The sequence below is a fragment of the Polyodon spathula genome, chromosome 42 (genome assembly GCF_017654505.1).
Source record: "Polyodon spathula isolate WHYD16114869_AA chromosome 42, ASM1765450v1, whole genome shotgun sequence".
Taxonomy (NCBI): Eukaryota; Metazoa; Chordata; class Actinopteri; order Acipenseriformes; family Polyodontidae; genus Polyodon; species Polyodon spathula.
The window spans coordinates 547,817-564,977 of NC_054575.1; the positions used below are offsets into that span (position 1 = coordinate 547,817).

The window sequence follows — 17,161 nt, forward strand, 5'->3', positions numbered from 1 at the left end:
TTTATTGGCGATACACTGATTTCATTTTTTTTTTTGTATTGAGGTTTTTTAGCAATTTAAATGGAAAATCAAAAGCCCTAATTATACAGCAACACTAAACATGATTCAGAGTCCACTTAAATTTCAACCTCCTGAGCTTTAATATTTAAATGCCACATTATAATAGGAGTTAATTGGGACATGCTTCTGATACATAATATTATTTCCCATTCCTAAAACTGATTTCCACCCCCTAACTCAATATTACTTTGGAAATTAAAATTAACATTTCCATTAACGTGGCAAATTACACACATCCATGTCGAGCACGAATTTTGAATTTATTTTGTTTCATTTTAAAAACGAGTGTGTGAACTCTATTAAGTTCGAGAAGTTGCCCTGCCATAAGAAAAACAAAAACAATTTGTCATTTTTCCCACCTTTCGCTTTCAGAGCTCGGCAAATCTACGAAATCAAGCCACCCTGTCCCTAACCCCAACCCCTGCCCTAAAAGGGGAGGAATATTTAAGACCCACAAATAATGCCGATGTAATGCGAGGGACAAAAGATGTAAGGGATTTTGTAATAGTTTTTGTGTTAGAACTGATTATTTTTTATATGATGTTATTTTCTGTTACAAATTGAACAAAGAAGCAGGGACTGTAAGGAAATGTGATAGTCCATACTTATATTGTTAGAATCTTTGGAATGTATGGTACTTTCAATGGAGAGATATTGAGTATATAGCTTGGGTGGGGTGTTTTGGAATGCAGTGTGTATCTCAATAAATTGCAGATTGACCAGAGAGGGCAAATATGACCGTTTATGGGCATTTGTAAGGTGGTTCTCTGTTTTGTTCTTCTTGGTGTCATGAAGGGATGGGAGAATGGCAGAGATAACAAGATGCAAAGGAATATTTGTGAGGCTTGGCAAATTGCCACGTACCCAGGTATAATGAGGAGGGAGTCATAAATGACATTATTAAAATGGTATCTACAAAATCTACAAAACTAAAGTGTAAACATTGTTTCAGGCTCAGTTCTATCAATCTCACTGCAGCCCAGAGTGTTCAATACAATTGTCTATTCTACACTATACCGATAAACATGTTTATGTGACACCATTAATACTGTTTATTATTTTCTACAATGTACAATATATGTTTATGACTCAGAGAAAAAATAAAATATATGATAATATCATACAAGTTCTGGATATTATTATTACACATGTATTTTATTTAAAACTATATTCCCAAAATAATAAAAATTATATAAATAAATGTATATAATTTAAATATATCATATATATAAGTATTATCATAATATATATATATATATTATATATATATAGATATATATATATATATATATATATAAGCTAATATATATATATATCTAATACTGATATTCTTATCTACATATCATCGTTATAATTAAGCTGAATTAATTGTCTAATACTGAACACATTTTAGCACAGTCATGCTCAGTTTAATTCCAGGATTTATTTCATAGTTTAGTCTATAGTGTAATTTATCAGAAAGACAGACATTGTTGTCAGTCCAGGCCAGCAGAAAAACTATTACAGCAGGTTATGAGCAGGATACAGAGATTTGAAAGTGATCAGATCTAATGTTAGAAAGCTTGTTTGTGTGTCTCTATGGATGCAATGCATATTAATCCTTGGAAATTGACAGATTTAAGACATGGGCCCTCTCTTATCTGTAAAGAAACTGGTACTGCTTACCTTAGGAAATGTGCTTACAGTTTAGCCTCTTATCAGTAAACAGTAACTCCAGTTACAGGCCCTCTGATTCCTATTTGTAAGTTGCCAAGAATTTTGGGAAAGGAATTTTAGCTAAAAAGGTCAGGCTCATTGATGACACACTTTAAAATGAAAAGCAAGTTTACTATCAGTATGTAAAAGAGGAGGAAATCTATTTTAGACCAAGGCCAGACTAATTGACTAGAGCAGGTGCTGTATATCAAAAAAACACCTTGTCTTTATACACTTTTATGAGAATCAAAAACAAGAAACTGCACGATAAATGAAAAATATTATTAGTTTAAGAATGATCTCACATTCAATACAATTAGATCATATATGATTAATTTCATAGTAAAAGATATATTATTATTTGGGGCTCCCGAGTGGTGCATCCAGTAAAGGCGCTTTGCATGAGTGCAGGATGTGCCCTATAAGGTCAGCCTGGACATCGCTGGTTCAAGTCTGGGCTATTCCACAGCCAACCATGGACAGGAGTTCCCAGGCTTGCTTGTCCTCAGCTGCCCAGGATCTGCATTGTTCTCCTACACTTGCTAAATTTGCCTGTAAGCTGCCCAGCAACTAAATTATCTTAGAGGACAGGAGTTAACAATGTCTTTAAAACAAAACAATATATATATATATATATCTATATATATATATATATATCTATATATAATATGCATGAAGCAGTTAAAAAATTCAAATTAACCTGGACTAGGACAAAACTTTTTTTACTATAAAGGTAGGGACAAAACTGCAGTTTAGTATTGGTTCAAAGTTTGTTAACAGACTGGAAACTGGTCCATTCCTGGCAGAGCTGTCCTGTGAATGTGACTGACTGAGGTGTTGAAATTTAGAAACCTGAGCCTGATATTCTTGGTTAGCATGTATTTTGCACATCTCCTATACTGGAGTGTGTAATAGGGATATGATTTCACATGTTCTAAGTAAAAGTGTTTTTCAATGGTTTCCAATCGAAATGTTTGCTATTGAATTGGAAGACACAGAGAGACCCCTAGTGGAATGGTCTCTTCCATGTTAGAACATAAGAACATAACAAAGTTTGTAAACGAGAGGAGGCCATTCGGCCCATCTTGCTCGTTTGGTTGTTAGTAGCTTATTGATCCCAGAATCTCATCAAGCAGCTTCTTGAAGGATCCCAGGGTGTCAGCTTCAACAACATTACTGGGGAGTTGATTCCAGACCCTCACGATTCTCTGTGTAAAAAAGTGCCTCCTATTTTCTATTCTGAATGCCCCTTTGTCTAATCTCCATTTGTGACCCCTGGTCTTTGTTTCTTTTTTCAGGTCGAAAAAGTCCCCTGGGTCGACATTGTCAATACCTTTTAAAATTTTGAATGCTTGAATTAGGTCGCTGCGTAGTCTTCTTTGTTCAAGACTGAATAGATTCAATATATCAAGTCTTAAATGCTCTTTCAGCTTCTGTTGTCCACTTTACCATATTTGGCCTTGAAGCTCTTGTCAATTCTATTAGAGGTCCTGCCCTAGTGGTGAAATCTTTAATAAACCTCCTATAATAGCCTATTAGCCTTAGAAAGGCTCTAACCTGCTTTTTGTTAAAAGGGGGTTCACAAGACATAATAGCATCCACCTTATTTAGTTCTGGTTTTATTAACCCTCGTCCCAAGGAAAACTCCAAATATTTGGTTTCTTGACAGGCAAATGTTAGCTGTTAAACCTGCTTTCCTTAATGACATCAGGACAGCCTCGAGCCTTTCAACATGCGAATCCCAATCTCCACTGAAAACTACTACATCATCGGGGTATGCTGCCGTAAATTCCCTATGGGGTCGTAATACCTGATCCATTAGTCTTTGGAAAGTGGCTGGTGCACCATGTAGTCCAAATGGTAACACCACAAATTGATATAGGCCCCCTATTGTTCCAAATGCTGCTTTTTCTTTAGATGGAGCAGATAGGGGAACCTGCCACAACTCTTCAATTACCCCATAATCTAACATTTTTTTTACTTCCTCTGTCATTTCGGATCTCTTTGCCTCTGGGATCAGACACGGCTTTGTATGTATGCAGATCCCTGGAGGAGTTAGAATCCTGTGTTCTGCCAAATTAGTCCTCCCTGGTAACGCAGAAAATACAGAAAATATTTCTGTTAATCAAAACTTCAATTTCTGCTTTTTGTTCAACTGTCAAATTTTTCCCCATTCCTAGAGTGTCCTTCTCTACATCTGGTGTAACCCAATCTGTGTCTTCCTGTTATACTACTTCCAGTAGGGGGTCCCTCTCTTTCCAGGGTTTCAATAGATTAACATGATAAGTCTGATATTGTTTTCTCTTCCTTGGCTGAAAGACTTTGTACTTCATTCACTTTTTCAACTATCTGGTAGGGCCCTTGCCACAAAAACTTGTGTAAGTGGGATGGTAACAGGACAATAACCTCGTCTCCCACTGCAAACTCCCTTGTGCGGGCGCCTACATTCTTTCTTTTGGCTTTCTTGAGCTTTTATTAAGTTTTCAGAAACTGTATTTTGAATTTTGTTTCTCATTGTTAGAATGTAATCAAATCACATTTTCACCTACAATGGGCTTTTCCTCCAAGACTTCCCGCACTATATGTAAAACACCCCTTGGTTGTTTGTCATAAAGGAGCTCAAAAGGCGAAAACCCAGGTGAAGCCTGTGGAACCTCTCTAATGACGAACATCAAGTACGGCAGGAGACTATCCCAGTCCTTCCCGTCCTCATGTATTACTTTCCTTAACATGTGTTTGAGAGTCTTGATAAGTTGTCTGTTTGGGGGTGGTATATTGAAGTGTTAATACCCTTTATGTCTAACAGTTTGCACAGCTGTTTGAATACTACAGACATAAAGAGAGTTCCCTGATCAGTAATGACTTCCTTTGGTAGGCCCACGCAAGACTTGTGCAATGGCACAACCTCAGGGTACCTGGTGGCATAATTTAGAATTACTAACATATATTGGTAACAGTTTTTGGATTTTTCTATGAACTATGTCTATTGCTATCTGTGCAAATGGAACCTCTATCGCCCGCAATGGAATTAGTGGAACCTGTTTGGGCTTCTACCCCAACACCAATTGACAATTCAGATAGGCAATATAGAACTGATCTACCTCTTTATAAACTCCAGGCCAATAAAACCTCCTCAGCATTTTCTTCCTAGTTTTATGCACCGCCAAGTAGCCCCCAAGCAAATGACTATGGGCTAAACGAAGAATGGTTTTCTTAAAGGGTCCAGGTACCACTAACTGTTCTAGCCATTCTCCCTCTTCAGTCTCAATAACCCGGTATAACAATGAAGTGAGGCCCCCTTTGCCTGTCCCAATTTTCCCAATAACCCTCCTCAGTATCTACCACCTGGTTAAATGCATACTGGAGATTATTATCACTGATTTGCTCTTTCTTAAAAGTTAGGGGAGATAGTTGTAACTCCTCCTAATCTACCTCCAGGTTACTCTCAGTCTCTGGATTTTTTTTTATTTACTGGTGCCTGTTTTACTCCTGGGAAATGGGGGCAATTTATCAGTCCACTTCCCCCTGGTCTTTTCCCAGGTTCCCCTAGTATTTCCAGTTCAAACAGAAATAATTCTGACAATGGCAATTTCTGTACCCCAGAAGGCCCAGACTGCTCTTCCTCAGAGATCAAAACCTCCCTGGCCTGCAATAGGTTTTCAAAATCATGGTAATCCTGCCCTACAATTACGGGGTATGGTAGCCTCGGTAAGACCCCCATTTTGAGGGTGAATTCTCTGGAACCAAGTTTCATTGTGACTCTGGCAGCTGGTTAGGTTTCCCCATGAATGCATATTATTCTGACCTCAGAGCCTTCCCCCACAAGTCATGCAAGTTTAATGCAGAAATTAAACTTTGTCCACAGCAGGGATGTAATAACACCATTGTATCTTTACCCTCTATATTTACAGGTATTATATATTCTTCTTTCTTGGAAGAGACAGTAAACAAATTGCTAACCGTACTGACCAGGTGACATTCCATAAACTCTGTTTCATTCTTAGGGCAATTTCAGGCTATATGTCCTCAGCCATGCCAATCAAAACATTGTACTTCCTTAGAATTAAACTTCATTTTAGCCCAACCCTCCTCAAAGGGCTTAAATCCCCTCCCCCAAGGTCCCTTCACGGCCTCCGACCGCTCGTCAGTATTCCCCTGCCCCCTTTCCATCTTATCTGTATTTCCAGGGCTCCAGGGTTTCCGTGTTGACTTGGGTGGTTGGGGCCACACAAGGTCCCTGGCAGTTAATTGCTGTTTTGGGGCTCCCCTTGGTCCACCCACTTCCTTAAAAAAATGGTCCAACACCAGAAGTTTTACAATGTTGGCTGAGCCATGGTCCTCGGGTCTCAGCCACCTCCGAGCTAAGTGAATAAGGTCAAATAACTGCGAATTGGGTTGTTTGCCCTACTCATACCCCCAGCCATGAAATCTTTGTGCCCTCTTGCAAGGATTTCCGGCTTCAAAAGTGAATAGTCAGCCGTAGCAACAGGGTCAAAGTTGAAGTAAGCTTTTTGGGCTTCCCCACTCAGAAATGGGGCCACAATGCCTTCCCACTGCTCCTTCGGCCAGTATTCTCTCTCTGCTGTCCTCTCAAACGCAAGCAAGCTTCATCATCATCATTCGGGGTCATCTTTTGCAGGAAGTAGCTGGCGCGGATTGGGGGTTGACCAGTGTTACCCGGTTCTCCCACTGTCGCCGTTGTGCTAAACTCACTAAACAGAGCTCTCCACTCTTGACAATCTTTCGGCACTTAGTTAGCCATGAGTCTGCTGTTTTCCTGCAGGGCAGCATTGGCTTGCAGCTGTACTGCAGTAGCATTTAAGACTTCATGAAGGATTTCTTCTATTTTTGTTAATTTTATTTATAACAGTGGTTACCGCAAGAGCCCCACTTCTGGTACCATATGTGAGGAATTCTTGCTTCTGGTTGCACTCTATGACTGTACAGTATAGTCTTCCACACACTACCAGGTGTGTTTAAGTAACAAACAATGACAACAGTAGTACAGTTACCCTCCATGGGTTGTATTTATTTTTGAAACAAAAATAAAATAAACCAACAAAACCTAACCCTTTCTTGGCTCCTAAACCAAACAGTTATTTTTCCGTCCAAACTAAACAGGGGCAGGCTAATTCTGCTTACCCTGAAACAAACTATCCATTCAGTTTTAAAGTCCTTTGTTACCTCAGCGTTTGATCTCTTCTCTTTGTTCTCCCCTCCCCCATTCTTCTTCCATGTGCTTGTTTTATTTAAGTCTCACAGGTGCCCTTCATTACCCAATCAATTAAACTATAAACTCATTAAGGCCTTTAGCAATATGGCTGCTGGTTCCATCAGTTCCTTCATCAAGATGGAGTATAGATTCCTTAACCCCAGGGTCCTAATGCCTCCAATTTTGTGCTGTGAATGTACTCCAGCTATATATATATATATATATATATATATATAGAGATAGAGAGAGAGAGAGAGAGAGAGAGAGAGAGAGAGAGAGAGAGAGAGAGAGAGAGAGAGAGACACACACACACACACAACCAACGTGTTGGTTATTAGTGACGTTCTTGGCTTATTAAGTTTCCTAATCACTGCGAAAGCCCATAGAGGGCACCATTACCACATGGCTAACTGGTTCCTGTGAACAAAAACAAAGCATTCCTGGTGGCATAATCAAGAGGTCTGTTGAACATGCGGTTTTAACATTGAGTAAAATGGAAATGTGAAAAAGATGTGTTCAAACAACGAGGCAGTGAAATGGTTAATATCTTCTGCTCTCCGCCTGTAATGGACCTTTACTGAGAGAATCATAGGATACAGTTGTGCACGTTTAACGGGGGTGGGTATGGGCAGTTATAATGCTGCTACTGTAAATTAAAGGTAAGAGACTAGATTGCAAAGTCTATAAGGGTAACTGAATTGCTGTTTTGCCAGCGTCTGTCTCTACGAAGTATGTTTGCAGGTCCCCCTTGCCCTTCACTTGAATCACTCCTCGCAGGGAACACGAGTATCCCAGAGATTGCAGGATGTCAGCAGTCTCTTCTGTAACCTGCGAATGAAGACAAGATATTCAAATCCCATCCTTATCCATTAGGGAGCTGCCCATTACATACTGCTTCTCCACTGTCCGCAGCAACTCCGCACAACAGCTCAGGAGAACTGAAGGTCAGCAGTCCTCCAATCCCCAAGCCGATCGGCTCTACACCCACAAGCTCAACAACGGACGTCATTGAGCTACCGCCCCCTGGAGGACAAAGGCCAGCCCTGCAGGTGTCTGCTCTAAGTTCACTGGCGTGTTCTATGTGGTATTTTTTCTTACTGATTCATTTCTTATATCAAGGGGGCAGTCTTATAGGAGGACAGATAATGTTTGCAAGTCATGCTTTTAGTTAGCGTTGTACTTCCTTGGTCACTTGGAGGGTGATATTATCCCCACTCCTTCGACAGCTTCTTTCTTGTCATTAACCAATCGGCTGCTTCCTCTGTTGACTGACAAGCTTTCAGCCAGTGACCCAGAAAACTACTGGGGTGACCTAGAAAGTACAAGACTACCTGAAAGCAAGGCCTGCAAACAAGTTTTTAAAAATGAAAATACAAGTTCTTTCAAAACTGCACATTTGAGACCAATGTTGCTAATTGAAGTGCAACAGGGGTCAGATTCATGGAATTATTTTGTCAGCTGCAAATCACTTTAAGACCTGACAAAGTTTTGAGATCAATCAGCTTCAATCCACTTCTAGGAACCAGACGAGCACTGATGGGCCGAATGGCCTCCCATCGTTCGGAAATCTTGTTAAATCCACCCACAGCATCTTTCATAGTCACCTGTATTTTCCCCAGAACTCCAGTGCTGTCCATTCGACTGGCAACATTCACAGAGTTCCCCCAGATATCATACTGGGGCTTCTGCGCTCCTATCACCCCAGCTATCACTGGCCCATGGTTAATACCTGCGGGAAGACACAGGACACATGCATGAAACACACAGGACACATGCATGAAACACACAGGACACATACATGAAACACACAGGACACATGCATGAAACACACAGGACACATGAAACACACAGGACACATACATGAAACACACAGGACACATGCATGAAACACACAGGACACATGCATGAAACACACAGGACACATACATGAAACACACAGGACACATACATGAAACACACAGGACACATACATGAAACACACAGGACACATACATGAAACACACAGGACACATGCATGAAACACACAGGACACATGCATGAAACAAACATGAAACACACATATACATACATGAAACACACATGAAACACACAGCAAACACACACTTTCTTATGTTCTTTTTGTGTACTGGCCAAACCTACTGCTGGAATATTTGAACAAACACTGCTTGAAATGTATGTGTTCATATAACAGAATTGAGAAACGACTGAATCAAAAGGAGAGGTCTGAATTCAATAGCACCCATTCTACTGTACAGAAGAGTGTCTCCTTTCTCTTATGGTTATCTTGAATATTCTCGCTTTACAGCTAATTCAAAATTAAAGAATTCCAAATATTAATTTTTGAAAAGATATTCCGAACAGACAGTGGCACAACACTGGCAATGCAATAATGGTTCTAGATTACATTACATGACAATGGTAGCTCAAGTATAGGGCAGCTACAATGGGGTGAGGCTGGTAGAATGGGACTGCAGTGTGTTGACTATACTCTCAATGATCTTCAATGGCAATGCAGGCAGACAGTGGCACTACAATGGCAATGCAATAATGGTTCTAGATTACACTACATGACAATGGTAGCTCAAGTATAGGGCAGCTACAATGGGGTGCCAGTGGCGGATTTCTTACCTATTCTCAGTTTGAAGTCGTTGAAGGAGTGCTTGTTGATATAATCTAGTTTGCCCATCAAAGTGATTGCAAATTCTACCATTATACCAATGTGGGCGTAACTACGATCAGTGTCCTGAAGGGGGAAACAGAAATATTACAAAATGAATGAAAACCAGCAGGAAGTGGCTCATAAAAAACAATTATTATTATTTACTGATTGTTCTATGTTTGCAATCATTCTGAGTGCTTCCTATTGCAATTACTCAAATGTCTTGTTGATCTGACTGTGTTGCTTTGACTGAGTTCAGGAGCTGCTGTTCTGTTCAATTGCCTGCCATAGATATCTGTAGTGGATTTATAGAATATTCAGCGCCATCTAGTGATCTGACACCCTGTTACTCTCTTAGTGTAGTTCTCTTGGTGTAGTTCTCTTGGTGTAACTCTAAATACCATGACTGGTACATAGGGGAGGCAATCATTTTATTTGTACAGTGTTTTAGTAAAGCAATTGCAAACATTGATTGTAAAATACCTCACTATTTCCAGACACAGTATTCAGTCCAGTCGCTGCCATGTATGTGCTGCAGATAGTTTTAATCTTCTCAACTCCACTGAATTTTGGCTTTGATAGCAGCTGCAGGCACAAAAAATAAGACATATACATTTATCATTACAAATAACTACATACAAAATGACAAGCTACAGTGACCCCCAATCCTGTCTGACACTGCAATATAATCTCATCCTGGTTTACTACACAACGGTTGCAATTAGAAAGAAAAATAAATAAAGGGCTATAAATGGGTTACCTCGTCAAAGTCTGAAATTATTTCATTGAGAAGTCTGAGGCACTCCAGTCCTTCGCGATTCACATCACTTTCTGAGTAAAACACTTTGAAATCAGGAATGGAGGCGAACATCACACAGACACACTCGTACGACTGGCTGTACAGATCCTGTGTGAGGGAGAGAAATTAAACAACAAAACGCAGTATCTGCATTGCTAGAAGAAGCTATTAAAATCAGCAAACAAACAGCCACTGCCTTCATCAGTGTAATGTGTGTGTGTGACAGATACTGGAAGGGACTGTTTCTTCTCCTGTTTGTTTGTTAATTGGGTAGATCTTGTGATATTATAGGTAGCTCATCCAATCACTCAATCAGAAACTCTGTATACATGTGTAATCACACAGAAATTTGCAATGCGTGTGAGAGATATTGAAATGCTGAGATATGACAAAATCTAATGAAACAAATCAAATAACTTTTTAATAGAAAAAATTTAATACGTATAAATTATATTATTGTTCAGAATACTGTGCATATTTTCATATGCATGTGAACTTACTCATATTAACTTAAACTTCAATTCAATGACACATGTTCTAAGTAAAAATGTTTTTCAATGGTTTCCAATCGAAATGTTTGCTATTGAATTGGAAGACACAGAGAGACCCCTAGTGGAATGGTCTCTTCCATGTTAGAACATAAGAACATAGCAAAGTTTGCAAACGAGAGGAGGCCATTCGGCCCATCTTGCTCGTTTGGTTGTTAGTAGCTTATTGATCCCAGAATCTCATCAAGCAGCTTCTTGAAGGATATTTTTTATATTTTTTAAATGTCTCACCTCATTGCGTCGGTTCTGTCCGATGAACTGTGTGGCTACGTGGGCCGGCAACACGTTCTCCAGAAGAACTTGGTTCAGATTCTCCATCGTCTCGATCTCCTCGCGCTCCTGAACAAACTTCCTCTTCCACAGGAAGTCCAGCCGGGAGTAAAACTCATCCTGAGAGGCGACACATTGACATGCTGATCATTCTGCTGGACTCCAATTTCAGTTCAATCCAGATGGAACAGAATGCATTTTAAATGCAACTCACGTCCAGTTCAATTCACTTTCAATTCAATTCCACTCCACTTTGAATGAGCTTACCTGTCTGGCGAGAACCAGGACTGTGAAGAAAAACACAAAGAGCCAGATTCCAGCCATGACTTTGGGCTCTTTCAACACCCCTGGCCTGCAGAGAGGGAGGCAAGACACAGGTCAGTACAGAACAGAGGGAGCTGCAACACTGAATCACCCCCAACAGGACTCTAACATCATCTCAGTTACCACATACAGAGCTGGGACACTTTCATTTAGTATTGTACTGTAGGGGTCAATGAAGGGTAAACAAATATTGTGACGCACACTTGAAATCAACAGGTGGCTCAGCAAAGCTGGAAGGTCAGCAGCTGTGGGAGGTTGTTTCCAACTCAACCAGCCCAGGACACGGGAACAAGGAATTGATAAACTGGAGTACACCTTGACCTTGTGTACGTTCTGTGTCTGGAACAACATTATAACACGCGGCAAGAAATTGATAGTGTTTAGATACTGTTTGGAAAACAGAGTGGAAGCAGAGTCCACAAAGTTCAATTTCACACACACACAGTTAGGTAAGATATATAAGACAGGCACTCATTAGTGAGATAAGCTGCCTGAATCCTCTCCTGATGACAGACTATCTCTGTACCTGAGCTTCTCCCAGAACATTAGGTAACCGATCACTATCTGATTTATGTTTATAACTACATGCTGCATTTGTTGCATCTAACGATAAATGTTAAGCTACGGTTGTGCCATTTTTTAATACTGGAATCCATTACTTACTAACACAGCCATTGGTATTGTGCACGCTCATTTGCACACATTGATTTTTGAATGACAGGAGGCCATCAGTGCTCGTCCAGTTCCTAGCAGATGACTGATCTCCAAACTCAAGTTGGGTCTCAAAGGATCCAGTGACTCAGCATCAACGACACAGCTAGGTAACCCTTGGTAACCCTTTCCCTCCCCTCACCACTCTCTGTGTAAAGAAGCGTCTCTTTCCCTCTGTTCTAAGTCCACTTCATTTCCAACCTTGTGTCTTCTGGTCCTGGTATCTGTGCTTAAGTACTGGCTGGCATTTGTCAACTCCTTTAAAAGACTTAATGCTTCCTTTCTTCTAAATAGATTCATATCTCCATAGTTTATTCCTTCAAGCCCTGGGATTCATTGATTAGTCTGGCTGCTCTCTTCAGTTGCTTACCTGCTGGAGTTTGTATACAGCTTGGACACGTAGTGGTCTGATCGATAGTCATAGCTGTACAGGAAGATGACCTCATAGACCACCAGGGCAAGGGTCAGCAGGGCCAGCTTGAGTTCAAAGTTCATGCGCAGGAAGATGAAGCAGCTCAGCATACTGAGCAGACTGCAGTAGAGATAATACTGAGGAGAGACGGTGTGAGAGCGGACTGTCAGCTTCTAACAGAGAGGATAGAGGAGCAGGCTAGTCTAGTGATCTCAGACTGCAGTAGAGATAATACTGAGGAGAGACGGTGTGAGAGCGGACTGTCAGCTTCTAACAGAGAGGATAGAGGAGCAGGCTAGTCTAGTGATCTCAGACTGCAGTAGAGATAATACTGAGGAGAGACAGTGTGAGATAGGGCTGTCAGCTTCTAACAGAGAGGATAGAGGAGCAGGCTAGTCTAGTGATCTCAGACTGCAGTAGAGATAATACTGAGGAGAGACAGTGTGAGAGCGGGCTGTCAGCTTCTAACAGAGAGGATAGAGGAGCAGGCTAGTCTAGTGATCTCAGACTGCAGTAGAGATAATACTGAGGAGAGACGGTGTGAGAGCGGACTGTCAGCTTCTAACAGAGAGGATAGAGGAGCAGGCTAGTCTAGTGATCTCAGACTGCAGTAGAGATAATACTGAGGAGAGACAGACTGCAGTAGAGATAATACTGAGGAGAGACGGTGTGAGAGCGGACTGTCAGCTTCTAACAGAGAGGATAGAGGAGCAGGCTAGTCTAGTGATCTCAGACTGCAGTAGAGATAATACTGAGGAGAGACGGTGTGAGAGCGGACTGTCAGCTTCTAACAGAGAGGATAGAGGAGCAGGCTAGTCTAGTGATCTCAGACTGCAGTAGAGATAATACTGAGGAGAGACGGTGTGAGAGCGGACTGTCAGCTTCTAACAGAGAGGATAGAGGAGCAGGCTAGTCTAGTGATCTCAGACTGCAGTAGAGATAATACTGAGGAGAGACGGTGTGAGAGCGGACTGTCAGCTTCTAACAGAGAGGATAGAGGAGCAGGCTAGTCTAGTGATCTCAGACTGCAGTAGAGATAATACTGAGGAGAGACGGTGTGAGAGCGGACTGTCAGCTTCTAACAGAGAGGATAGAGGAGCAGGCTAGTCTAGTGATCTCAGACTGCAGTAGAGATAATACTGAGGAGAGACGGTGTGAGAGCGGACTGTCAAGCTGCTAACAGCGAGGGTAGAGGAGCAGGCTAGTATAGTAATGTTAAACTGCAGTTAGAGAGTAATACTGAGGAGAGACGGTGTGAGAGCGGACTGTCAGCTTCTAACAGTGTGTGTGTGGGGGGGTGGTCTAGTGATCTCAGACTGGGGAGGAGAGACAGTGTGAGAGCGGACTGTCAGCTTCTAACAGAGAGGATAGAGGAGCAGGCTAGTCTAGTGATCTCAGACTGCAGTAGAGATAATACTGAGGAGAGACGGTGTGAGATAGGGCTGTCAGCTTCTAACAGAGAGGATAGAGGAGCAGGCTAGACTAAGACTAGAGGCTTTCATTTTTTTTAAAGGATAGAAAATGTTAGATAAATACATAAATGGCAGCTAATTAGTCCAAGTTCTTACTTTTCAAATGAGCCGTTGACAATCACTGTAGAAATTGTGTTTTTCAGTGGCAAGTGTGTCAGTGAAACTTTCATGTATGGGGAGACAGGTGTGAAAATAAAGCACTAACATTTTACAGTGTGCTTCCTGGATTTAATGTAAATTGTGTTTTTTTTTTTCTCCTTGATTTAACCAAAAAAAGTTCTGATTTTGCTTCATGCACACATGTTAACAAACACATTCTTAAATGTATTTTTGGCAGTGTAGTGTGCAGAGGAGGCAGGGAGCGGAGACATTGGCTCTCGGAGTGTAAGGGCAGCTCTGCAGCAGACAATGCCAAATCAAATGCTTCAATGGGTTCATTTAGCTTCAGATTTAGCTGACAAAATAAAAACCCAGACGTATTTTTTCAGATTTAACTTGCTGAACGCTAATGCTTTTCAGATTTATCTGTTAGGTAAATGTTGAATCGCCAAGTGTAAAAAAAAAATAAAAATTAAATTCACTGATGTATTCATTAGAAATGCAGATTTTACGTGTCAGTAAATGTTGATTTGCCAAGTTTAAAAAAAAAAGTAAGTAAGTCTGATTCAAAGCTAGCGTCTTTCTGTTCATTTGAAGGAAGGATACTCACTGGCACAGTGTACAGATGGTTTGTGTTTGTTGAAACAGGCTCTGGCAGAAAAAACTAGAAAAAAAAGTATTTATAACAAAGAAATACAACAAGAAAGAATGAAAGCTAAATGAAATAAATAAACAGTCTCACAATCCTGTTAAATTTGCCACTACAATATAATTCCTTCTAGGTATCTGCATTAGTTTACTACATTCTTCCAGAGTTTAGTTTCATTAAAGCTGCAGACAGACAGACTGATAGACAGACACTCAGACAGTGCCCTACAATCCTGACCTGATTTGCAGTTCCACAAGCTACAGTCTTTCTTGATACACGGAATCTAGTTCTGCTTTAGCTTAAAGAAAGTTCTCAGGATATCTGTTACGCTAGCACTTCCTAGGTCACCTCAGCAGTGTCTTCTGGGTCACTGGCTGAAAGCATGTCAGTCAGGAGGGAAAGCATCTGATTGGTTATTGAGAGGAAAGATCAAAGGGGGACCAAGGAAGTGCAACACTAACTACAAGCATGGCTTTTTTCACCTAGTATAGTACAAGATGATTTCAAATGAAAATGTTATACGATTTCTTTCAAAGCTGCACATTTGCCAGGTGTGCGGCTGATGGAAGTGCAGGCCAGGTAAGATGTATGGAATTGTTTTGCTCGATATAATCACTTTCAGTTAGCTCGTAACGGGAAGTGTTTGTTGATACTTACAAAGTTGAATAAAGCCATGATTAGGATCAGTAAGATCGTAATAACTTGGACAGGAACTCGGACGAGAGGCTGCTTGATTACAGCTGCAGAGATGGAAGGAATCCACTGGACAAATTTGGGACCTTTCTGTGTCCATCTCTAAAGAAAGAAAGAAAGAAAGGAAGAAACTCACACTCACCCTGCTATATTGCAGTTTTCCCCCATGCTTTCGCCATGGCTCTGCATTCGGGACACTGATAATCGAGATTTTTGCTTAAATGGGACAGAACTCTGGGAGACGGTTCTTCCAATGCTACTGATGCCATTTAATTGGGATATCACTTAGTTTAATTGGGGTACAGTATTTTCAAATGATTAATGGAGATCGCTTTTTTGCGTAGCGCAGTGCAGTGATTAAGTGATTACGCTGCTGTGGCACAGAAAGTTGGCGTGTCACAGGATAAGATGTGATTTAATTATTTTTTCATTTAGAAATAAAAAAAACAGTAATTCATTTTGTTTCTGGAATAAATAAACAAACAACTTGTATTTCAAATAATGCATTTAACATTTATTTATAATGTGACATGATTTCATGATTTTTCTTGTCATTTAGAAAAAAAAACTGTAAAAATACTTCTCTCTTGTGCATGTCGTAAATTATGAATATAAGTGTGCCTAAAGCCCTTTAAACGCCTCGTTTAATTGGCACAGCCACTTATTCTGGATATTTTTACATCTCCAGAGGCGTCCCGATAAAGCAGTGCTGACTGTACTATGCATTTACCAACGTTTATAATGGATTGTTATTTAATCTGCATTACCACTGTGTGCTTTACAATGCTTCCCTGTTCTTTATCATGCTTTCACTGTGCTTTATTACACTTTTCTGTGCTTTTATATCCACTGTACATCCCTGTGACAGAAATACAATGAATCTTGGTTGTAAATCTCCCTCCTGACCTATGAGGGCACTAAGCAGCGGGAACAGGGTTCTTTGGACGGGCTGGCCTAACAGTTCTTTCCCCGGGTCGGGAAGTCGGTCAGTCTGGAAGAAAGCAAGACTCCATTGCAAGAACGTATTTACCTGGAAGGGAAATGTCGAAGCAGCCGCAGATTGTAAAGGCAGCTGCATTCGTTTACCAAGGGGTCATGCCTGACAGCATATAAGAAGGGACAGAGAATCGTAATCTATTCCTTTGCATTGGTTTGTAGTGAGTAAGAACCAGAAGGGCAGTAAAAGTGTATCAAAACCTGAAATCGTGAGTGTTGTCTTTTGTTTGTTTGTAATTGTCTTGTATGTTACTACACAGCTAACACAGTTCTGGAGCTGTCGCCAAGGGCCAGCACTAAACCGGACAAGACTGCACCATTGTCACAAATATAAACCTGTCTCACCCACCACAAGCACTACTGCACGCACCCAGGACTGGTGACCACGTTTCTACTATTGTGGGACGGATATTGTCTGTTCTTATTATAGACCCTGTGCTGTACACATTGACGAGTACTGCCAGGGAACCATTGTTTGGTCGCCTGACCTGGAAATACAAAATAAAACATTTCTAAAACTGGTTTAGTTATCTCTGTCTGCTTCTTTCACGCACTGCATCAC

General features: G+C 40.8%; 1 protein-coding gene across 2 annotated transcripts in view; it reads right to left on the reverse strand.

The window, feature by feature from the left end:
• Positions 1 to 7,331: 7,331 nt before the first annotated feature.
• The window catches only part of LOC121305249 (adenylate cyclase type 2-like), a 33,918-nt gene continuing 24,088 nt past the window's right edge, over positions 7,332 to 17,161 (reverse strand). For both annotated transcript variants that reach the window (XM_041236804.1, XM_041236803.1), the window contains 10 exons: positions 15,568 to 15,705; positions 14,872 to 14,925; positions 12,649 to 12,827; positions 11,511 to 11,595; positions 11,205 to 11,363; positions 10,387 to 10,533; positions 10,110 to 10,211; positions 9,596 to 9,710; positions 8,572 to 8,696; positions 7,332 to 7,795 (listed from right to left, as the gene is read on the reverse strand). In XM_041236804.1, the coding sequence (XP_041092738.1) occupies positions 7,649 to 7,795; positions 8,572 to 8,696; positions 9,596 to 9,710; positions 10,110 to 10,211; positions 10,387 to 10,533; positions 11,205 to 11,363; positions 11,511 to 11,595; positions 12,649 to 12,827; positions 14,872 to 14,925; positions 15,568 to 15,705 (1,251 nt within the window). In that variant the 3' untranslated portion in view covers positions 7,332 to 7,648. The remainder of the gene's footprint in view (positions 7,796 to 8,571; positions 8,697 to 9,595; positions 9,711 to 10,109; positions 10,212 to 10,386; positions 10,534 to 11,204; positions 11,364 to 11,510; positions 11,596 to 12,648; positions 12,828 to 14,871; positions 14,926 to 15,567; positions 15,706 to 17,161) is intronic.